Raw genomic sequence first — 24284 nt, 5'->3', positions numbered from 1 at the left:
TAAATTGATCTCCGGTACCTTGTGCCATATTTTAATCCACTCATCTACACTATCCCTTCATCTGGCCCCTCACTCTCACTTCACCCATAGGCAGTTGGAAAAAGATCTCCGCTAAAGAGCCCCTCTTTGAGGTGAGCCCGTTGGACATTGCACCGCCTGCCCAACGAGGATTAAAGGCCTATGATGAAGCATGACACTCGCAAGGGTGTGTGAGGCCATTAAATCCAACAAATTGGATACCCAGGGTAGCCCTCCACTGAGCACTACCCCTACCCCCCTTGTGACCGCACCTTTCCTCTCGTTTCTCTTGTAGGAACAGCCGAGTCGCTTTTGGTTAGTCTCTGTTCCTTGGGGCTCTGACTTTGGCTGGACCTTCCATTCTCTATTTTCCGTGAATGGTAATTTGAGCCCTTGGATCTCCACCTGATCCACCTCCTCCCCTTCTATTGGTATATACCATTTTGTATAAGCCACAATTTTGAGTGATGATTGAAACTAACTTCTGTCTCACCTCGTGTCTGCCTCATCAAAAAGCAGCTGTTTTTTTGCTCTCTATATGTGTATCTCTTCAAGGTTGAGTTTTCTGTGCTAATGAATAGACTGTTAATATTATTGCAAACCGTTTTGTCTAGATAGGCTTGCTCCTACAGCTTAGGGCAGTGTAGGCAGGCAGAGTGACCTTGAATGCAAGATAATGTGTACCTGGTCCCAGGATTGTAGCTTATCCTTCTGTGTCTCCTTTGTTCACCAGATACCATACTGGAAAATTCCTGTCTGGGTGTGTCTTTAGGGGTATTGGAAATGTACTTCATGCCTTACTATGTTTCCTAAAGTCAGTCCCTCGAGTGCATGACTAATACATTATTTGGTTTGTATTCTCTACTGTCTGACCGACTCTTCATTAGTTTGAAAGGCTGAGAGGTGGTCACGTGTGACCCAGGTGACCCTAATTGGGTCACTTCCTTCAGGGCTACTGCCCCCCACTCTGTGAAATGGCAAGGAGCAGAGACATCTGGATGGCCTAGGGCCTGGTCCTGGCCGCGGACAACTAGGGAATCCCAGTGGGGTAGCTTAGTTGGTCCTGGGAGCTTAGACAGAGGGAATCACATGGGTTGAGATTGGTGTAGAACTGGAGTGTGCACCTGAAGTTGCGGGCCTGCATCCGTGTTCTATCACCCCGAGCAGGGAAGCCCATTGAGGTATTAATTGGTCTACTCTGGCTTTAGGCTGGAAGGGGGTTGTGTTGGACTTGGCCCTTTTGCAGGGTCATCTCTGAACTTTTTGCCTTCCTCCTGCTCTTTTTTCTGGCCTGGCGTTGGTTGTTTCAGGACTCTAGGCACTTTATCACTGCTGTCCAGTGTAAAGTGCATGTGCTCTTTATGGTAAACGTGGGAAAATTGGTTTACCCATGTTTGGCGTCTTTAATTTACATATCAGTCCCACCAAAAAAGCCTTTCAAACCTGTCTCAGGCCTCTGCCATTGCAGGGACTGCGCGCGCAGTTTACTGCCGCTGTGACGTGGCCCATAAAGTGGGTGCCACGTCTGTGACTCCCTTTTACTACATGTCAGTCACCCCTAAGGGATGCCCTAGCTAGCCCAATGGGCAGGGTTCATTGTAGGTAGAAGGTAGGACATGTGCCTCAACTGTGTGGCATGTCCTGGTAGTGCCTATCCACAATTTTGGTTTCTCGCTACTGTGAGGCTGCCCTCTCATAGGAAAGAAATTGGGGATTCCTTGATATATGCTTCAGTGGTAATTCCTGACCCGAGAGGAGTAGAGTGGTCAAGTTTGGTATATTTGGTTTCTCACTACTGTGAGGCTGCCCTCTCACAGGAAAGAAATTGGGGATTCCCTGATATGTGCTTCAGTGGTAATTCCTGACCTGAGAGGAGTAGAGTGGTCAAGTTTGGTATATTTGGAATAGTGGTAATAAATGTTGCGTAATGGTGTCTGCAGATGAGAGACAGGGGGAGCGCTGCTCATTTCCCCTGCTTTTCTGGTCTTGGCGGGTAGAGCGTGTTACTGGCCCCCCTCGTTGAGAAGATGCAGGGTTCAGGGCCTCCTTAGCCTTAAACCCCTTTTGGTACCCCCCTCGATGTCAAACCTACCGGGTACTGTTGACACCTATACACCTTGACCATTAGGTGAGTAACATGTTACCCTTGCCACAGGTTGTGGATCAGAGACTCTGAAGAAACTGCTGCTGTTTTTAAAGTTTTGTTTTTAATCTTTGGATGCTGTGTTGTGTGGAATTGTAATATAAGTCAACACATACTGGTCACAAGCCACCACTAGTATGTCAACGCTTGTATGTCACTATATCCACAAAAACACAGCGTGTTCACGGTCACAAGGGGCAATTGTTGTCACTGAACTATGGTAATGATTTATTTTGTCTCCTCTAGGCAAGAGCTGTCCCACACAGGTAGTACAACTGCTAATACCAACTGACACTTTATTAGGTCATGTTTTTTAGAGATAGATGTAATTAATTAGGTCCTGAAGAATCGCAGCCAGTGTGCAAAGGCGAGAAACATGTTGACCTCACGATATGTAATGTAGTCCTGGATCGTGACGTGGAATCCTAATTTCCTGCGATCACAGGCTATCCACTGTTTTTACTTGTGGCAAGGGACCACCAGAATAAATTGATCTCCGGTTCAGCTGGCCCCTCACTCTCACTTCACCCATAGGCAGTTGGAAAAAGATCTCCGCTAAAGAGCCCCTCTTTGAGGTGAGCCCGTTGGGCATTGCACCGCCTGCCCAACGAGGATTAAAGGCCTATGATGAAGCATGACACTCGCAAGGGTGTGTGAGGCCATTAAATCCAACAAATTGGATACCCAGGGTAGCCCTCCACTGAGCACTACCCCTACCCCCTTGTGACCGCACCTTTCCTCTCGTTTCTCTTGTAGGAACAGCTGAGTCGCTTTTGGTTAGTCTCTGTTCCTTGGGGCTCTGACTTTGGCTGGATATGTGCTTCAGTGGTAATTCCTGACCTGAGAGGAGTAGAGTGGTCAAGTTTGGTATATTTGGAATAGTGGTAATAAATGTTGCGTAATGGTGTCTGCAGATGAGAGACAGGGGGAGCGCTGCTCATTTCCCCTGCTTTTCTGGTCTTGGCGGGTAGAGCGTGTTACTGGCCCCCCTCATTGAGAAGATGCAGGGTTCAGGGCCAGACCTAGCCCTGGAGCCCGAGGTGCGGGCTCCCCAGCTGAGGCGCCATCAGCGGGAGCCTACCCCACATTGTTTGTGCCAGGGGAAGGTGCAGTGACCACGCACCTGCAACATGTGATGGGCACTCCACAAACTGACTTTTGAGCCGAGACGGGGGTTCCGACCTCAATGCAAAACCGGAAGTCAGGTGCTTGTTGCCTGACCAGGGGCGAGGCTGACCCAGAGGAGAAGTCAATCGCAGACGAGGCCGCCGAAAGTCAGGCAAGCTCATGTCTGGAGGAGGGTGGGGTTCCTGTGTGCCGGTGAGAGCCCCGCGTGTTGTGCAATGACGGAGACGGGGTCGGCAGAGACTTTGCACCGGTCTGGACGACCTCTGTGTTTCAAAGGAGGAGGCGGAGCCTCGCAGGCTTCCTGTTGGAGTCCCCAAAGAGAAGCCCTGCTGAGTGAGGCTTGGAGAGGAACACAATGGGAGCCTGTGGGTGCCGATTTTACTTCAAGGGGGTGCCCCGGTGAGTAGGGTTCACAAGGCACCCTGTTGGTGCATGCTTGTGCCAATTGCACACCAAAAGCCCCGGTGAGTGGGGCTGGGGGGCACACTGTTGGTGCCCGCTTGTTGTGCCTACAAAGAGGAGTACCTATGAGGGGGGTTCACAAGGCACACTGTAGGTGGCTGTTGCGATTTGTACAGCTGCACCGCCATATTTCAGGCAGCTGCAACGTGGCGGCAGCCTTTTTGTATCACTGAGAGACATGGGTGAGTTGCACCCTTGCCCTCATTTTTGGTTCTGGCCTATTGGGGTCCGTACCCTGCTGCATCGGTAGCCTGGTGGCTCAGACGAAGCCATGCATGTGCTCAGAGTGCCCTGACTTTTAAACAGAGGGCATTTTGGGACAGCCCAAGACGGGCCCATGAGGAAGGCCAGTTGGCCTGGAGGTCACCTTGTGTTCTGGTGGGGCGTAAGGCCCTAAGGTGATGTGTGCACCACAGGAGTGTACTGTGGTGCACTGATAATTTAGGATGTATGCCTAAGATGTGATGCATAATGTGTTTATGCTACCTGCAATATTACCAGTAGTTACTGGTTGTGATTTCCACTAATGATGTGTTCTAATGGTTATGACAGTGGCCTGTTTGGCCCTGTTATATATATAATCCCCTGTAAAGAAATACCTAGTGCCAGGTGGCACGGTGTATATATGTGAATATGCTCTGATGTTTTTGATAGATAATACAAAGGCTATTTTTGTATAACCTTGTGTGGAGTTTCTTTTGTGGTGTACCTAGTGTGTTGCTGCTGGGTGTGTGTGTTGTGCAAACGCTTTACACATTGCCTATGGGATACGCCTGAGTGTTTGTGCCAAGCTACCAAGGGGGTGAGAAGGGGTTATCTTCTGTGTGTAACTCCCTTGCCCTGACTAGAGTGGTGGTTTCTGCCTGGCTTAGGTGCATGCCCTAGCCAGCCAGAAATCCCATTTCTAACACTATCTTTTTTTCCATTTCCATTTCCGTTTTTATTTTGGGAACCCAGAAGTGTTTTTACTCCTATAACTGGATGAGAAGGAACAGACAGTAAAATAAAAACCTCCTCAACTATTTACAGGGACAGATTCGTGATTAATTTAAATTCTAACTAAAATGTGTTTACTTTTATGTTAAGCCTTCTCACTTTTATTTTTTTTATTTAGATTTTTCCTTACGTACTATTTTTCTTTAATTCGTCTTTTGAATCAAGTGTGTTTCGTTCTATCATTTCTTATATTTCCTTCAACTCATTGCTTCATTCATTGTTTTTCACATTTCTCTTATCCTTTTCCTTAACAAACTCCCTTTGTGTTCTTTCTTGCCTTTCGTTCTTTAATTATTTTTTCTGTGCCCCATTCTATCTTTTTGATTGTTTCGGATTTGCTTTTTCTTTTCTAGCCATTTCATAACTCTTATTTACGTGCTTTAGTTTTTTTCTCTTCCAATGTTCTTCTCCTTTCTATCGTTTCTAAATCTTCAGGTTCTTTTTCCATCCTATTTCTTCATATTCGTTTTTTCCTTAGTCTTTTGTAAATACTCGGTTACTTTCTTTTCTATTTCTTTGATTCTTTCATTTGCTTACCTTCACTTTTTAAGTTACTTTTTCTATAAATATTACATTTGTTTTCTCTTTTTTCCCTCAGCTCAATCTCCTTGATTCTTTACCTGGTCTTTTTCCTCCTCTTCCTTCTGTCTGCTTTTTTCCACTCTCTCTTTCTTCTCGCATCACATAACCTCTTTCGATGACTTTGTGTTTTTATTTTTACTCTTCCTTCCCTCTTTCTCTTTCCTTTTTTTAATTTTCTTTTCTTTCACTCATTCTCCCTTTCCTTGAATCTACGAGTGTATCTTCATCTTCTTCCTCTCCCTTTTGTATTCTCTTTTTATTTTAACCTTTTCTGTGTATTGGGTTCGCTTGTTGATTTGTATCTATTTTTTAGTTATTTTTCTCTTTTGTCAGCTAACCACTCTACTCGCCACTTTCTCAGTCCTGCCTTCCTTTATTCTTGTATTTTCTTCCTTTTTTCCCATCACAATTTCTTCCTCTTTTCTCCCTTGTGTTCTGCAGCCTTTCTTTCTTACTTTCATTCTTTTTCTGCCTTTCTTCTTACTTTTCGTGTATCACTGTCTTCCTCCCTTGTTTATTCCCATTGGCTTTCCTCCTTCCTTCTTTCTGTCCTCTATCTTTATTTCTTTCTCCCCTTCCTTTCTTTTCTCTCTAGGTCCTGTGGTCCCACTTTTCTTCTTTCTTTGATTAATGTCTTCCTTCTTTACCCTTTCTTATATGTATTCTCACATTCTTTCTTTACTACTTTCTTTCTTACTTCCTTCTTATCCCACTTTCCTGACCATTTTTTTGTTTTTTAACTTGCCCTTCCTTCCTGCCTTGGTGTTCGTGTTTCCTATCTTCCTTCCTCTTCCTCTACTCATTCTTTCCCTCCCTGTTTATAGCGTTAATTTCTTCTCCGTTTAATTCGTTCCCATTCCTCCCGCCTTCCGTCCCCTTTCTTGCCTTCCTTTCTATTCCAAACTTTATTCCCTCAGATCCCTCGTTTCTTTTTCTTTCTTCCGTCCTCCCCTCACCTCCCCTCACCTCCCATCCACCCGAACTCCCTCACTTGCTTGCTCCCAGCCTTACTTCCCCGGCTACCTCCCGCTCTGCTTCTTCCTTTCCTGCATCCAGTTCTTCGCTTCCATGAATTGTTTCTTCCCTTCTGTATCCTCGTCGGGCATCTGGGTGGGAGCTCCTATCAGGCAGGTGATAGCTTCACGGAGCGCGCGCCTGCCTTTGAATCTTCCACGGCCCTCATACTTTCAGCTCGATAAATTATCCTGAAGAGTGGACCGTTCACTTTTAAACATCTTGATGACAAACCGTCGAGGTGGGTAAAAACTGTTGGGGGCACACGGTGGGACTTGAGAGCTCGAGCCCCGAAGCAGGAAGTCGGTGCACTTTTGCAGGAACCAGTGTGACTCCGCCCTCCCCCAGACCGAACCTCCCAGTGCAGCGGGGGGTGTGGAGCCCCGTAGAGAGAGCCCTAGGCAAGGACTGGGTGTGCCCCCCAGGCGGGGCACCTCTGGGGCCTTGGAGGTGGCAGGGACCTGCACGTTTACTATCGTGTTTTGCTTCGTTCACTTGGTTTCTCTCGCCATTCATGCCTGCATTTACCACCCTTCGCTTACATTCTTCTCTCCTGTAATTACCTTCTGTCCGTCCTCGTTCTCGGACCCGTCCTTCTTTCTTTCCTCGCTCCCTTCTCCTTTCCAGGCACATGAGCCCCTTCCTACTTCCGTCCTTTGTTTTCTCTCCCTCCTTCCGCTCTCCGTCCCTCATTTCGAGCACCCTTCAGCTACCAGCATGTTTAACGTTTGGTACTTTACCGCTCACTTCTTTCTGTGCAGTACTTTCTTGCGTGTCCTCCCCCTGTCCCGCTCCTCCAATCCTTTTCTTTTTCCTCTTCTCTCTTTTCACTCTTCCCTCTACTTCTATCCCCACTTTCCCTTCTCACCCTCTCTCCTTCTTTCCTTACCTCAGTTTTCCGTCCTCCAGCCCCTCTTCTTCGTTCACATCCCCTTCAGATACTTTCCTCACCCCTCATTTGTCTCCTCGGCCCTCTCTTCTCTTATCCCCTCTACCTTCTCCCTCTTCTTGCATGTACTCTCCTCTCCTTCCCCTTTCTAATCCCCAATCACCCTTTCCTCTCCCATGTCACCCACCCTCTTCTGCTTTTTGTTCGCCGGCCCCATCTTCTACCTCGCCTCCCTACTTCTCACCCTCACGCTCACATCCGTCCTCGAGACCCTACTCCTTTACACTCTCTCCTCGTCTCCCCCCTCTCCTGCTTTTCATTTTCTGTGCCCCACTATGCGCCCCCATACCGCCCGTTCTGTGGATAGAAACCAATCACCAGTCCCAAAAAACGCCCCAAACAATACACCAGCCAATGAAGAAATAGAGAAAACCCAAGTTTTTAGAAAAATTACAGTTTTTTATATTCAAATATTTAAAAAGTCACAAAACAAAAAAATCACAGACACATTCGAAACGAAAGAAATATCAATAAATAAATGATTGGAAAGCTCTGTACAACGAAGGTTTTTTCATCGACTCTCTGGCCCACAAAAACCCACGGATAATTCGGCGAATGTGTCAAAACGGGATCCCTGTTGTCCGAAGTGACCGAGTTCGGGCATTCAACCCCCTAGAAAGAGAAACACGGAAATAATGCTTGGGAATAAAGTAAAGTGACAGAAATGCCTACTCTCCCTTTCATCATTTTGGCAAATATAGCGAACGGGGACCTGGGAGTTGTGGAGTGTGTCCAGTCATAATAAAAAATTGTAAGCAAAGTCTGGAGCATGTGCTGTTCATTTATCGTCCTTTCCAGGAGAATGGTCGACTGGGAGCATTCTGCGCTCTCGCCCACAACTTCGCTCTCCTGAAGTGCACAGGTGTGTGTGTTCACACTTAAAAAAGACTGATATTCACAATTGCACTTTCCGTCGGGGAGCCAGGGTCCATCCTCTGCCCACCCTTGAGGTGTTATCAGTCCTCGGATCCCCCAATCTTCTTCAGGGGTGCTGCACTGCAAGAGTCTGAAGAGACCCTCCCCTTCTCGCGCACAGCCTCAGTCTGGCCTGACTCCACTGAGTGCCCCCTCAGGCTACCCTGAGCCATCCGGGTTTTTGGGTGGGCTCCATGGTCTGGCCTACGCTTCTTTTGAGGGGGTCCTCACACTGGCCTGTTTAGTAGAGAGGCTGTAAGTGCGCCAGGATTCAGGCCGGGCACCTGAGCCCGGCCGGCCTGAGGCCTCAAGGGTGCAGGTATGCGTGGCCTTCATGGCCGCATTGATTGTGCCCAGACTCACAAGGGCATCGTTTGTGTGAAACCTCTGTCCAGCTTCACCCCTCGAAGGTGCGTGGGTGTGCCCGCCCTCCAGTAGGCCTGCTTCTTAGGGGTTCATTGTGTCCATACCAGGCATGCCCGGCATGTGGGGGGCGCTGAGCGCGTCCATCCTCAGGTAGGCCTCGGAGGAACGAACCTGCGGTGCGTCCGTGTGCCAGTCCTCGGGAAGGCCTGCCCCTCACAGGCGCAGTGAGCATGTCCCTCTGCGGGTAGGCCCCGCTCCTCACAGGCCCAGTGAGCCATCTACGGTTAGGCCTGCTCCCGCAGGCGTGGTCAGTGTGTCCGTCCTTCAGGTAGACCTGCCCCTCAGAGGCGCAGTCCGTGTGTCTATCCTCGGGCAGGCCCGCTCCTCTGAGGCGCAGTGACTGTCCGTCCTCGGGCAGGCCCGGTGCTCTGGGGTGCAGGGGTCCCCGCTGCCTCAGACCGGCCTCAGCAGGGGCACCGAGGTCACCACGGGGTGGGAGTAGTAGACGGGGTGCGGGAAGGTGAGCAGGGGCTGGCTGACGGGCACAGTGGGCGCCGAGGAGCCCCCCTCGGAGCCGGGCGCGCTCTCGTGGTACAGGATGGGCACGCGCACGATGCGCTGGGCCGCCGCGTGGCTCAGGTTGGCCGCCTCCAGCTCGGCCGCCAGCTGCCGCTTCCACTTGTTCCTGCGGTTCTGGAACCAGATCTTGACCTGGGTCTCTGTGAGGTGCAGGGAGGCGGCCAGCCCGGCCCGCTCCGAGCTGCTCAGGTAGCGCTTCATGTCGAAGGTGGACTCCAGCTGGAAGACCTGGCTGCGGGAGAAGACGGTCCTGGTCTTCTTCTTCCGGCAGGGCTTCTTGTCCGGGCCCTCCTCCCGCTGCTTCCACTCGTCCCCTCCCTCCTCCTTGCGACCCTCCTCGGAGTCGCTCTCTTCCAGGATGATCTCCTCGGGGCTCTTGGGGTCCCGCTCCTTGGGGTCCAGGTCGGGCTTCAGGCTCTGTAGGGGTTCTGGAGAGTCCCTGTCAGTCCCTGAGGCTGGAGAGGAAGGGCGCAGGAGGGTCTTTTCTGGAGCTGAGGGAAGAAGAAAAGATACACCATCAGCCACCAAACTGACATAAATACCACCAAAAAGCATCAAAACGCGTCCAACCCCACTGCACCCCCTCCTGGGCCACAGATGGCCATCCCTTCCTGGCCAAATATTTATCAGTGGACACCAACCCACACCTTCAGTCAAAGATAATCCACAAACGCCAGCCATGATCCAATGTGAAGTTACATCTACCATCATCCACACCAAACAGCATCCATCAAGACCAGCCAACATCCACTGCATGGTACCAGCCATCATCTCCATCAGACACCACCAATGAACATCAAGCATACCTTGAGGCAACCTTCTTGAATGCCACTCTGACTCGAAGTGCTTCAACAAACACCAAATCTGAGCAGCCAGAATCAACTTACACCCAGGCGAAATCAATGACCATCAACCTGACCAAACCTCATCAGCCATCTTGATGGACACAGATCATGAATGAACAACCACCTTCACTCTGTGCCCAGTATTATCAGCCCTCTACAAACCAGACGATATATTGCACCAAGCTGCACAAACAGTAGTCCTTGGACAAAATATCACCAAACTCCATCAGCCACCACCCAGGGCCACACACCACAAATACACAACATTAGGCATTATCCTGAAACAATCACCATGGACCATCACCCTCAACAAAAAATCACCAGCCATCATCCCTGCCAGACACCATTAATGAGACACACTAAAAAATCTCCAATTGTTATTCATTTGCTTCTAATTTAAGTAGGCCTTTGTGTGACAGTCAACATGACACCAGCAGACAGGACAAAGTCACAAGGGACGGCCAAGGGAACCAAACCCAAATTAATTCAACAGTAAAGATAGGCCAGAGAAAGTAAATATACTTCAGAACTAAAAGTAGTCCAAGGGTAAATGAAGGCCATAACCGAGAGAGTGCAGCAAATACTAGTGGGGAGTGCAGAATCCTACATATACCAAGAGAGATCCACCCGTCCAGTGCTGCACGCATTCCCGAAGACAACTCAAGTGATGCTACTCCAGATACGATCAAATGTTTATTAAAGGCAAGGGAAATGATAATGCGAGAAAAGTAAACATATACCGGTCCCGGTGGTACCAAAAGCTGTATTAAAGAGATCCTGTGTGTGTGGCAGGGAAGAACTACATACGTGCCGAGCAAGCATAACCAAATATATTCAAGGGTACAAGCACGGTTATGCTAAAATGAGAAACAAGAAATATCTAAAATACATTACTAGGTGAACTAAAGTTTTCCCTCAAAAAAAGAGAGAACAAAAATAACAAGTACTTCCTAAAAATATACCAAGGTCGTGGCATATGAAAATTCACCAAAAAAGGCTTAATATTGACAAACAATGATACATGTTGTCAATATTGATAAAACAATTGATGAAAAAAATCTAGAGGAGAGCATAACATGTACCAGGAGGCAAGACAAGACACCCAAGGAAACGTTACAAAATACGTGAGGGTCCAGCCTGACACGTTTCTAACCAAATAACTAAATACACCGACGGCAAGAAAATATGTGCTACGGCACTGTCTATTTATATCGGCAAAGAAGTCGCTTAAGATAAAGGAGACGTATAAATAAAAACATACTGCGAGCGGGATCTACATCTATTTGCGAAAGAAGCCGGCTATATGCGGACAGGCCTGAGGAGGAGCAGCAGGGCCATGGGAAATATCGGGACAGACAGACAGGCCAGGGAGGAATGAAAATACACTAAAGGCCTGCCACAAAGAACTTCAGGTGCACTACAGCTGGCGACCAGGGCAGGCCACGCCCGGCTTCTGGAAAGCCAGAGACCTCTGGAAAGCCAGAGGCAGCGTCCGAGGGGCGAAGGGATACTGCCCTGTCTGCGCCCGATGCGCCGTGAACCGAAGCGCAGAGAGGCCCGTGCAACCAGCCCACACCGAGAGCCCGGGGCAGGGGCGGCGGGAGATGTCACGGCCCCGTGCGGACCGCATTCTAGTCACACTAAAGCATTTACGATGAACCTGTGTGAAGCATAGTCTGTCGGCGAGCGGGACCGACGGATGCCTGTCCTCGGCCGTGCGATCTCCCGCCGAAAACCGGAATAATTGCACCGCGGGGAGCTGTCCCTCCAGAACTGCTCCGCGGTTTAAAATAAAATATATATATATATATATATATATATATATATATATATATATATATATATATATATATATATATATATATATATATATATATAATTATAATTATAGTAAACACAAAATCAACATTTACGATCTGTACAATCGTCTGCTAGAACTATTTTTCGTTTTTTTTAAATCTTGTTTCCAAAGCTTTTGGAGTCATCCGGACAGAGTTGTTTTGAGTAAATAATATGAGTTCATACACACTGTCCAGAAGCCTCTCTGCGCAAAAACCGCTTTCTGGTGGCAGATCTAAGCTGTCATCCTCAGAGCCCTAGATATTGTGCGTGTGTGTCTGTTATATTGTGTGTGTGTGTATTTATGTGTGTGTATATATATATATACACACACACACACACACATATATTTTAATTACATAGACTTTTACTTAAAACGGTGACTAGAAAACAGATATTTGGGGTGAGCTGGAATACCGCGTTGTGTCTGTTACAGGTGCACTCACTCTGTGAAAGGAGACGACTCTCGCCTAAAGGCTGAGAAGTAAAAGATGGCTGCGTGATTGTGCTCCTATATATTTGTCTGAGAGAGCTGTTAATTTGGCCCACATCAGTTACTTGTGGCCTGTCTGCTGAACTGCAACTCCATTTTTGACAAGGTTAGGGCTTTGAAGAAGTGATGTAGCTGCGGTCAGTGACCTATGCCAACTTTACCCACCCTAAATACATTTTTATAGGCTCACATCCAAACATGGCACGCGAGTACGCGCACATTAACTACGGGAGTTTCTATTAAAGGCAAGCACACTTTTAGAAGCCAGTAGAATTTCGTGCCTCCTTGATGAGAAAAAACATGAGTTGTACAAATACATTTTTGGGGGAAATGTGCTAGATATCTTCAGGTTGAAAAGGGAACCCTAACCTAGGCTCTAAGAATCTCGACCCTAACTACAGTCCCACTGAGAGATAGGGGAGGGAGGGGCTGTTTCTGTGTCCAGAGAATATATATATACACACACACACACACAAATATATATATATATATATATATATATATATATATATATATATATATATATATATATATATATATATATATATATATATATATATACATATCGATAAATAATAGTTAATAGAGTCAATCATCATCGACCCGATAACATTGGTTAAGAGAGAGTGACTGATTAATCAAACCTAAACATAGAGACATTTCGTCTACAGCCCTGAAGTAGACAGGGCTTTTCCAGCCCTCTGTGGCCACTCCCTGCCCTCCTCTCAGCTCTGTGTGTCGACACTCTCTGCCTCTCAGCGCCAGGCGGGCCCCCGCTCGGGTCTGCTCTATCCTCGGCCCCAATCTATAGGTGTTTCTCACTGGACACCTGCTTCTCCCCCACGTGTCACTTCCATGATCCCGCTCTCTACCCCTGCCCACTGGGCCCTAACTCCTGTCTTCGGGCCTCTCTGTCCAGTCTCTTGTACTCTCTTTCCTTTTCCTATCCCTGGCTCCTGTACTCATTTATCTGCTCCTAGTCGGCTGCACCCCGTCCTCTTTTTCCCGCCTGGCCTCCTGCCCTTTACCCCTTGTCCTGTTTCCTTTGCCCCATGTCCCCTGTCCAGTCCCGTCTCGTTCTCTGCCCCTGCCCTTTGACCTTTTTCCTCTTCCGCCAGTACCAACGCATGACTCCAATGTCCCTGTCTCCATTTCTTTTTCAATTCTCTGGTCGTCGGACTCTTGTCAAGTTCTTTCCCTTGCTTATTTCCAACCGTGTACCAGAAACTCACTCACTTCACTTTTCCCTTTTTCCCGTTATTATCAAGTTTCTCCTTGCTGTTTAGTTTTCTGCACTGTTCTGTAATGTCCCCACCTTCAACACACAGAGCTAGTGGTACCCTCCACCCGCACCCCGTGGCCTCCATGGCTCAGGGTGTAGGGTACCGCCAGGGGGCACCCCTCCTGGGCACCCACCCCACACTCAGCCCGGTGGCACCTTCCGTCCGGACCCCATGACCTCTGAGTACCTCCAGGCGGAACCATTCATACGCACCCCATGCTTCCCCCCACACTTCGCCCCCAGTAGTACCTTCCGTGCGGAGCCCGTGGCCTCCGTGGCTCAGGGTGTAGGGGTACCACCAGGCGGGGGAGCGGTCCAGGTAGTGCGCGGGGAGGGTGAACCTCTGCGGCGGGAGGTCCAGGCGCGGGAAGGAGAGCTCGGCCAGCGGGGACAGGGCGAAGGTGGCCCCCTCCAGGGCCCCTTTGAAGGGGCTGAAGAGGCTCTTGGGGGCCCGCGGGGGCTCGCAGGTCAGCAGGCTCCGGATGGAGAAGGGGGACTCCTTGGCGGGGGCGCTGCTGCCCGCGCTGCCGCTCCTCTCCGGAGCCCCCGTCTCAGGCATGGCTCCAGGGGACAGGGGGGGGCCGCTGGCCGGATGGGGCGCGGGGCAGGGGGCCCCAGAAGGAGACTCCTTGGAGAAAGGCGGGGCTGCTGTCACACCCAGAGAGGACACGCTCGAGACTCCGAGCACTGGAGACCCCGGAGCAGGCAGGAGACCCCAAAACCAACTGGATGCCGTCGAACCCGCTGGAGACCCCCGAGCAGACTCGAGGCCCCCGAACCGAATGAAGCCGGTCGAGGACGCTGGAAACTTCCGTACGGGCCGGAGACCCCAGAGCGGACAGAAGAGACCCTCGGAGGGAGAGCAATGGATGCACCCGGAGGAGGCAGGGGTCTCACGAGCAGGCAGCAGAGAAGCAGCCACACTGCCTCGGAGCCGTCACCTGTACACTGGGCAGGCACCAAAACCGGGAGCAGGCAGGAGAGGGAGCCTGGGAGGGGAGGGAGGCAAGGTAGAGAGGGGGAGGGCAACGGGAGAAGTGAGGCGGAGGGGAGGGGGGCAAGAGGAGAGAGTGGCAGGTGGAGGGGGAGAGCTGCGCCGGGAGGAGCGCAGCCAGCCTGTGTGCGCCCTGCGCGCTGCGCCTGGAGTCCCAGCAGGAGCGGCCCCCGCCCTCACTGCTGCACAGTCACATTACATCAGCAGGGGACGGGGAGCACACAGGACGGAGGCGAGCTGTGCGGGACAAACTGCTCCCCTCGTACAGCCTCACGCTCCCCTCACACAGGGCCCGCGCCTGTGAGTGGGTCACAGTGATCTGCCGCCTCCTACCCCGCCTGCTGCTCTCCTCACGTAGGGCCCATGCCTTACCCACTCACGCTGGCCCTGCGCCTGTACCCCCTCACAAAGAGGGGTCTGACTGCTCCCCTCACACAGGCCTGACGGCTTCCCTCACAGAGGGCCGGCTAACTCCTTCACACATGGCCGCCTGCTCCCCTCACACAGGGCCGACTGCTCCCCTCACATAGGGCGGACTGCTCCCCTCACACAGGGCCGACTGCTCCCCCTATTTGTGTATTCTAAGTGGTAGTGTGTATATCGCGTGTTGTGCTGCAGTTGTGTTGTATTTGCGGTGTTTTGTATGGTATAGTGAGTGGGTGATTACCTGAGTGACTTGTGCCGGTATGGTGTGTGTTATCTTATGCTCTTGGGAGTATTGTGCGTGAATTATGCCGTGCAGTATGTGGTGTGCAAGTAATACTTGCCTTATATGCTGTGCAGGTTTCGTGTGTGCGCCTTGTGTGCGTGTTGCACTGATTGCACGTGGTGTGTGTCGCGTGGCAGTAGGTTCCTCACATGCAGGCAGCCCACACACATTTCACTCGAGGGATGTGACTCGAGATAGTCCCAAACAGGCCTTGGTTCAGCTGGTGTGGTGTGCGTATTGGCACAACGGGTAACACCCCCCCCTCCCTCCTAAGGATTTGAGTATTCAGGGGTACCAGGTAATGGATGCGCGCATTCGTTCCCAAGTTCTTGAGGTGGGCGGCCCCAGAGGCACGAGCCATGTGATTTACAGAACGTTTCACGGGAAACTTACTCAAATGCTTGTTTGTTTACATATGGAGAATACACGGACACGTGCATAAATAAACATATAAACATGCACATTTAAACGCTTGCACGTCCGTGTGCACTTTTCCGAAACATGAACACGTGCATAAAAATACGTATACAGAACGTGAATGTGGGTGGCTACATTAAGGAATGTAGGAACAGGTGCAAAAGTGATCATACAAATAAAGTGCCCAGGCACACAGAGAAGCAGACGGACTCACGCATAAACATACATATGTGAGCGTGTTCGTGTCTATGTGCGAGCGAGCACCACGACGATAGTGATACAATCATAAATATTTGTTTGAACAGAAATACGCATGTTTACGTGTCGAAATAAGCCTACATATGCACACAAAAACGCACACGTATGTGCTGTAGGGATAGAAGAGCAGACATGAATACATAAATATACACATACTTGCGTGTGTGTGTGCCTTCTATGGATCGCTGGTGTATGCAAATACACACACACACACACACACACACACACACACACACACACACACACATATATATATATATATATATATATATATATATATATATATATATATATATATATATATATATATATATATATATGTATTTATATATATGTATACACACACACACACACAAATGGGTCCGTATGTCTACTTTAGAGTGACCATGTGTAAACAGAACGTTCATAAACTCTGCTACGTGTTGACAGGTGTAGTAAATAATACACACCAAGCGTAAACGCATCAATGCGTGTGCAAGTGAATGTAGCACTAGTCTCCTGCATACACAAACGCATGTGATTACAGACACCTGTAGCGAAATACGCCATGTAAAATATATATTTTTGTTTCGGTGTGTGAATCTACTTGCATGAATCTGATTCTATATTGTCCGCTCCGATTGCTTTAGCTGTACTGTGGGCAAATGTTAGGGGTTTAAACTTCCGTCCCGAAGGCGTAAAACAGACTCCCGCCAGCACACAGTTTCACGCAGGACTAGATCGCCCTTGGGGGAGAGGGGGGGGGGGGGGGGGGGGGGATAACGTTTCTACCGTGGTTTTTGCCCCTCATAACATTACCCCCCAGTTTTACCATCCAGGTAAGTGAGGCTAATGGATTTGTACTTCCCGGGGGTAAGTATTTTTTTATTTTGAAAAAAGAACACTATTTTAATGTTATTTGAAAGTACAAAGGGCAAATATCTGAGTAGAGGCAAGGGTGTTTTTACGCTCAAGGGATGGACAGAAGTAAAAGGAGGTACAGGTGAATTTAGGGTGAAGGAATGCATAGAGGTAAAGGGGGTGAATTGTGATTTTAGAGTTAAAGGGTGGGTAGAGGTAAACGGAGGTAAGGGTAATTGTATGGTCAAGTGGTGATTAGAGGTAAAGGAATAAAGGGTTTGTTGGGATTCAGAGGCGGGTAGAGTGAGGATTTCTTTTAAATATAAAAAAAGGTTGATTTGGGGGATATCCCCCAAAAACAGAGCAAAGAGGGTTCGGGCAGGGGAACACACACACGCACGCACACACACACACACATATATGTTTGTATGTTTGCATGTATGTGTTTGTGTGTGTGACTGACAAGGGCCTTTGTGACAGGGGCCTCCATGATGGGCGGCAGGGGCCTCGGTGAAAGGGAGCTCTTTGACAGTTGACTTAGTGACAGGGGCCACCGTGAGATAAGCTATGGTGGCCGTGCCGCGATGACGTCAGATGGGAATACGGGGACGTAATGCGAAGCCAAGGAGATATACTATTACATCTAGGAAGACGTAGGACATGTACTATGATGACATCAGAAGGGAAATACCGATAAATGCAGTGGCATTCATTTAGGAATGCGCACACCACTGTGACATCAGAGTGGAAATGGCGATTACCGGGTCCCACTGTGACATCAGAGTGGAAATGGCGGTTACCGGGTCCCACTGTGACATCAGAGTGGAAATGGCGATTACCGGGTCCCACTGTGACATCAGAGTGGAAATGCCGGTTACGGGTCCTACTGTGACATCAGAGTGGAAATGGCTATTACCGGGTAGCACTGTGACATCAGAGTGGAAATGGCGATTACCGGGTCCCACTGTGACATCAGAGTGGAAATGGCGATTACCGGGTCCCACTGTGACATCAGAGTGGAAATGCCGGTTACGGGTCCTACTGTGACATCAGAGTGGAAATGGCGGTTACGGGTCCTACTGTGACATCAGAGTGGAAATGGCGGTTACGGGTCCTACTGTGACATCAGAGTGGAAATGGCTATTACCGGGTAGCACTGTGACATCAGAGTGGAAATGGCGATTACCGGGTCCCACTGTGACATCAGAGTGGAAATGGCGATTACGGGGTCCCACTGTGACATCAGAGTGGAAATGGCGATTACGGGTTCCCACTGTGACATCAGAGTGGAAATGGCGATTAAGGGTTCTCACTGTGACATCAGAGACCGCAAAGAGACACCAGAAGGTGAAATACACTGACATGAAAGAAGAAACACAGTCAACCGCTCCCCTATAAGACAATGAATGTAGATAACTACAGTGACATCAGCAGATAAAGTACAGAAAACGACGTTAGCATCAGGGAAGAAAAACAAATGACCGCAGTGCTCTCTGGAAACAAACACAGATTAATGCAACGACATTGAATGGGAAATATCGATAGTTGTTGTGACACCGGGGAAGAAATACATATATATAGACACAGTGACATTACCGGCTGAAATACAGATAACTTGAGTACCAGTGGAGGTGAAATACAAAAAAACGACTGCGACGAAAGTTCAGAAATACAGAAAACGAGCGCACAGCAGAGATGGAATGTAAAATGACACTGTGATATCAGAGTGTGAAATACAGTTATATGATGAAGTACACATACAGACACCAGCACCCATAACAGCAAACAATGTACAGAAACCAATACCTTCTCCTGTAACATCATGGGAAAACGACACTCCCCGTGACATCAGATTAAACAGGACACACATAATTACTGTGACACCAGCAAGAAATGTTGAAAACTAGTACATCTGTGGGTGGAATAAAGATACCTGCTTAAGGGGCAGAAGACACTAGAAAAATATGGGTGCCTGCGACTGTGACAGATGACAAAATAATGCAAATATAAACTGCTCCTGTGCGCCCACACAAAAAAATAAAAATACAGATACCTGCTCCTGTGAGTGCAGGCAAAACCTAAAAAATATAGGTATTTGGTCCTGTGACTGCGGAGAAAGATAAATATATATATATATATAGATACCTTCTCCTGTGATATCAAGCACAAAATGAACATGTAGATATCTGTTCTGTGACAGCAGGAAAAAAAAAGTCTAGATGCCTACTCTTGCAACATCAGACAAAAAAATACAAATGTAGATACCTACTACTGTGAGGACAGACAATTAAATAAAATATAGATACCTGCTCCTAATGTAGCAGTAAAAAAAATACAGATAGCTCTCCATTGACTGGTGGCAACAAATATACAGAACATGCTTCTGTGACAGCAAAAACATTACGATTAGATACCAGACATAAACACACAGAAAGCTGCTCTTGTGGAACAGCAAACAAAATGCAAATCCCTTTTATGAGGCCACACAAAGACAATAAAACTGGGGGTTATGTGGTATCTCATTTAATAATATGTAACTCCCCCCCAGCCCCTCCCCCATTCTTTACAGGCTCCAACTCTCTGTTGCTCTCTGTCTCATATGTCCTCTGTGTTCCCCCAAGTTTGGGTAGTGATACGGAAAACATGGCTGAATTGAATGATACCAAATTTGGCAGAAAGTTAGAACTTTACTCTGAAAGCATGCTTTTCATGATTTGCTGTAAATATGTTCAGCTCTTTTTAATGCATTTCAAGAGGCGATTAGATGGGCTTGAAAGGGTTAAAAAGTCATTGGTACATCTAGACGGTTGGTTCTGCGGAGTCCTGTTGGAGCCCTGCCATACCGCAAATTAAAAAAATAAGTGTTTCTGATTGGCTGAAATAACTTTTTCTCCCATTGGCTGTTTGAGTCTCGCAGGACTGGTACCGGTCTTACATGACCAAAAGATCAGATTGACTGAACACAACTTAAAGAAAAATATAATATTCGCCATTGCCAGCACATGGGGAGTCGGTCCCCATGTCTTAAAAAAGTTTTTAAAAACATCGATGTCATCAATGATGTCACTTGAGATGTCATTTAACAGGTCATGAGCAGTGCATGGCAGGGTGCATGTAATAATTAGCTCTGTAAACTATCACTGTTGGATTTCAGTTTTATTTTGGTTATTAAACATTAACTCTTTTCATTATTTAAACACCAACTATAATTTCACTTTAACCTTTGATTTTATAACATGAATATTGACACACATTCACACACAAACATATATATATGCATGCAAACATAGGGCAGGTTCAACCACTTAAGCAAACTTGTATATATCTAACAAACACACACTTGCACTTTGCTCCACCAGTTTTAGCTGTGCTTAAGTGCTCCCCTTAAAAATCACTTCGAAACAGTTCCACTGGCATACCACCCTCTCACACTGCCACAGGGCTCGTACTTGGTGACAGCCCCACCTTTTACACATTCCTGATGCGCTACCCTCACCCAGCCCCTGACTCAGCCCCACAAGTTTGCCCCTCACACACCTGCCCATGCCCCTCCCAAAGAGTATGTTCACAAGCGTTGAACACGTTTCTCCTCGTCATCCCTTTCGCAAAGCCCCACAACGCTCCGACCAGCCCCAATCCCTACCCACCCTCAGTGTCTGCCCCCTCCCCAGCAGACAAGCACAGAAGTGATATCTTGAGCAGCCTGTTCCAAGCAGCCGAGCCCGAGAGTCTGTGGCCTGCCCTGTTAAATTGAATAATGACAGACTAGTACATGTATTTGTCTCCCTGTTATTGGGGGGAAGGGGGTGCGCGCGTATCTTCAACAGGGCCCTTCTAATGTCCCCCTCTTACATGGAGGAGGGGGGTGGGCCCGCACCTGCTGCCCAGGTGAAACCCCCCCCCCCTTCCCCGAGCCCCCCCCCCCCCCCCCCCCTCAGCGCCGCGCGCAGCCCTGGAGTCTGGCGGCAATTAGAGAGCGGGCGCGAGGGAGACAGAGAGGGCAAATTAGAGAAATAAAGGAGCAAATTAGGAACAGTGAGGGCCAAATTAGAGCTCGGCAGCCCCCCGTGTACAGACAACAAGTGCGTGGTTAGCGGGCAGGCAAGGGGCGGAGGAAGGGCCCTTCCTGGGAGCCGCGCGACACAGCGGCCATGACAGAAGAGGTCTGAGGGAACACGGGCCCGCGCGGTACCGCGGGGCCGAGCAAGAGCCGGAGGGGATGGGAGGGGAGGAGCGGAGCGCCGGCCGAGGGGGGCTCATAGGGCCGGGCAAAGGCAGCAATAGCGGCCTTTAGGAACACTAGTATTACTGTAAAAAAGTACAACAGCAACAATGCTATTAATACAAATAACAACAACAGTAGTAGTACTAGCATTGGTCTAATATGCGTAACGACACCAACAACACTAGTACCGCTACCGATGATAACAATAATATTAATAATAATACTTTGTCAGCATTTTCCCCGCGCCCTTTTTGTTTCACTTTTGGGAGGGCGGCGGTGGAATGCTCCATTAAGAATGGGTACATTATTTGCGTGAACCTCAACCCTTCCTTTCGGCGCGTGTGTTTATGTTTGATGGGTCAGGGCAGGGCGCGCGTCACCAGGCAGGAGCAGACAGTTATTTTGCATTGTTTACCGCTCGGCGTTGAAAGGGCCGTTGTGTTTCCGCGGCACCCGGGAGGGGTCCCGGGCTCTGACAGGTGTGAAAGGCCCCGCGGTGGGGGCAGGGCGGGGGGGGGGGGGGGGGGAGGCTAACAGTGCCGCACTTTGCATTTAGTTACAGTTATCGGCTCGGGCGCTCTCCTCCCTCATGCAAATGCGGCCCGAGGCTGGATAAAGGGCACATTGTGGCCTTATCTGGGCCGGGCGCGTTATTGTCAGCCATGGAAATGACCGACTTTAAATATTGCTGGGATTAAGGGCGGTGTAAACACAGCGCTCGAGCACAAGAGGCTTTGTTGTTTTAATACCTTCAGTTCCATTTTATTACTCAGGTTGTTCTTGGCAGGGGCACTGTACACACCAGGCTGTGCCAGGGCTGCGCGCGCCCGAGACGCCCGTGCACACTGCTGCTGCGACACTTGTTACCTCTTCTCGGAAGAGAAGCAATGCCGGCCCTCTGCTCCTCGGGGCCGGAACCCATTATTACAAGTTAAACAATGTTCATTATTTATAGAACACAGCACGAGGCGGGAAAAGAGGGACATAATTGTAGGAGGGCAGAAGGCGCATGGGCCCAGGACACTAGCAGGCACTGACCGGGGGTAGACACTGACAGGCCCTGACGCCGCACACCTGCACCCAATCCGCAGAGCATGAGCAGACGAGAATATACAATGCGGGCCTATTACTGCATGACTTTGGATGAAATTGCCTAACTTCAGGACACTTGCAGCATTAGGGTAAAAACACTCATAGCAACGGGGCAGAAACGTTCAAAACATCAGAGCAGAAATCTTAAACACTGAATTAGGGCAGAAACTGCACGTTATTAGGACAGACAACTGAACATTAATTGGATAATACCAGACATAGAATCCGGACCGATGAATAATAGCGCGAGGAGGGCAGCTTCTCAGCGCTGGGGCAAGTGGGACATGCACCCTACGAAGCAGGCACAAATAGCCTGCCTCAACCATCCACGTTTATGGCTCGGACTAAACGAAAAGCGGGTCAATGAGGAACGGGCATGATTCGACCTACTCACGTTTAAGTTATTGTTCTCGAGTTAGAAATATGCAAACACCACCCAGGGCACAGAGTGCTGCTAAAGGGGCAGTTCACATCGACAGGTGCGTCGTAAGAACGACGAACACATCTTTATCCATAGCTCTCGTTATCAACAATATTTGTCCGCACGCTATACATATACCATTATATTCGTATGTTTTCAGGTATTTGATATAGCGCTTACTTAGCTCCCAGAAACTCATGGCGCTTGACAGAAAACGTCTGTAGGGCAGTAGAAGTGTCTTTAGCGACGTTGACGCAAAGCGGCGCAGTTCATTGAGAAGCAGGGGGAGAACAATCAAAAGACCCCAGGGAACAAATGGGACACCGAAATTAGACTGTGCAGTCGATGCACTGGGAGGTACAGTATAATTTGCCGGAAATAACGGATATTTTCACTTGCGTATTGAAACAGGGATTCGAACCCAGGTCTCTAGCATCTGGTACGAGCCCACATCTCCATATGTTTACGCATATAAATCGTTAGCTTCTTTAATTATATATTTCCGAGCAGCTTGCTCCTAATATGGAAAGTTTTTCTTCCCTGCCTCCTGATGAGTGCTCTTGGGCACAGTTCGGAGCTGAAATCACTGGTAATTATGTGCAGTCTGGAGTTTCTGGGTTATTTAGATTTTCGACTTGAAAAGGGCACTTAGTTAAAACGAAATCTGAAGGGGGGAGTGAAACAGATTAACAGCACCCAATAAAGAAGTGATGGATAGTACACGTCTGTTCTCCGATGAGGCGTGAGACAAAGTGAAGCAAGTTCGCCCTCACGCGGATATATTTGGTATTTCAAGCTGGCTGCAGGTCGGCTTACACACACGACGGCATTTTACACCGCAGCACATCCAGGTCATGGCTACAAAACATCCTATGTACAGGGGACATAGAGAGGCGGCGGAACGAAGGGGCCGCTTCCGTATTGAAATGCACCCTCACGTTATCTGATGTTTTTGATACGACGAGAAAATAGAGCAGTGTTGTTATTTAGTAGCTGTGGTGTGCCTGTGGCTGGCTGCCGATTTGGGCGTCAATTCTGGAAACGTTTAGACACGCAACAGCTCCTACCCAACACACTACTATCGGGGTCTAGTAGTAGTATACTTGGCGTTTTAATCATAGGAAACGACTTTGCGTGCAAAAAGACAATACAGGTGCCAAGGGAGAGGGCTGGTTCCTTAAAACGCGAATTCTGTGGTAACTGGACCATGCGTGTCGTCGTCCTATTTTCAGCTGTGGTTCGAGCAGTGATGTCGGCTAGTGCATTTCCCTGTCCAATAATGTCTGTCATTTTCTTGTGTGCCTGGCATTTGATGACCGCAAGTCTTTTGGGGAGAAGGACAGCTTCGATCAGGGCGGAAACTAAATCTCCATGTAAGATGGGGGTGCCGTGAGAGGTCAAGAATCCCCTTTCCTTCCTGTTGCGTCTTGGTTTGGTTCAGGAGGGTGTCAACTGCATGGGGTACTAGTACCGTGAGGGAATTCGAGAGCACGATCCCCTCACTCTGTCGGATAGAGATAGCAGCGGCAGCTACAGCTCGAAGGCAGGCAGGTAATGCTCTAGCTACGGGGTCAAGAGTGGCAGAGAAGTAAGCGCATGGTCGTTGCTTTGGGCCAATGGACTGGGTCAGGACAGATAAAGCACACCCCTCCCTTTCGTGAGTGTAGAGGGAGAAGGGCTTTGTGTAATCGGGGGTACCTAGGACAGGGGCTGAACA

The 24284-nt window shown here is 48.9% G+C and overlaps 1 protein-coding gene across 1 annotated transcript; it reads right to left on the bottom strand.

The window, feature by feature from the left end:
* Positions 1–7670: 7670 nt before the first annotated feature.
* HMX3 (H6 family homeobox 3) lies at positions 7671–14533 on the bottom strand. The gene is made up of 2 exons (XM_086920303.1): positions 13861–14533; positions 7671–9643 (listed from the first exon to the last, which is right to left on the bottom strand). Exons 1-2 carry the CDS (start codon positions 14168–14170, stop codon positions 9027–9029), a joined length of 927 nt encoding a protein of 308 aa, XP_086776429.1. The 5' UTR covers positions 14171–14533; the 3' UTR covers positions 7671–9026.
* Positions 14534–24284: the final 9751 nt, after the last annotated feature.

This window comes from Lissotriton vulgaris, chromosome 5, assembly GCF_964263255.1.
Source record: "Lissotriton vulgaris chromosome 5, aLisVul1.2, whole genome shotgun sequence".
Lineage (NCBI taxonomy): Eukaryota > Metazoa > Chordata > Amphibia > Caudata > Salamandridae > Lissotriton > Lissotriton vulgaris.
Note: the sequence above shows the minus strand (reverse complement) of the source record. Positions and strands in the feature narration are given on the sequence as shown.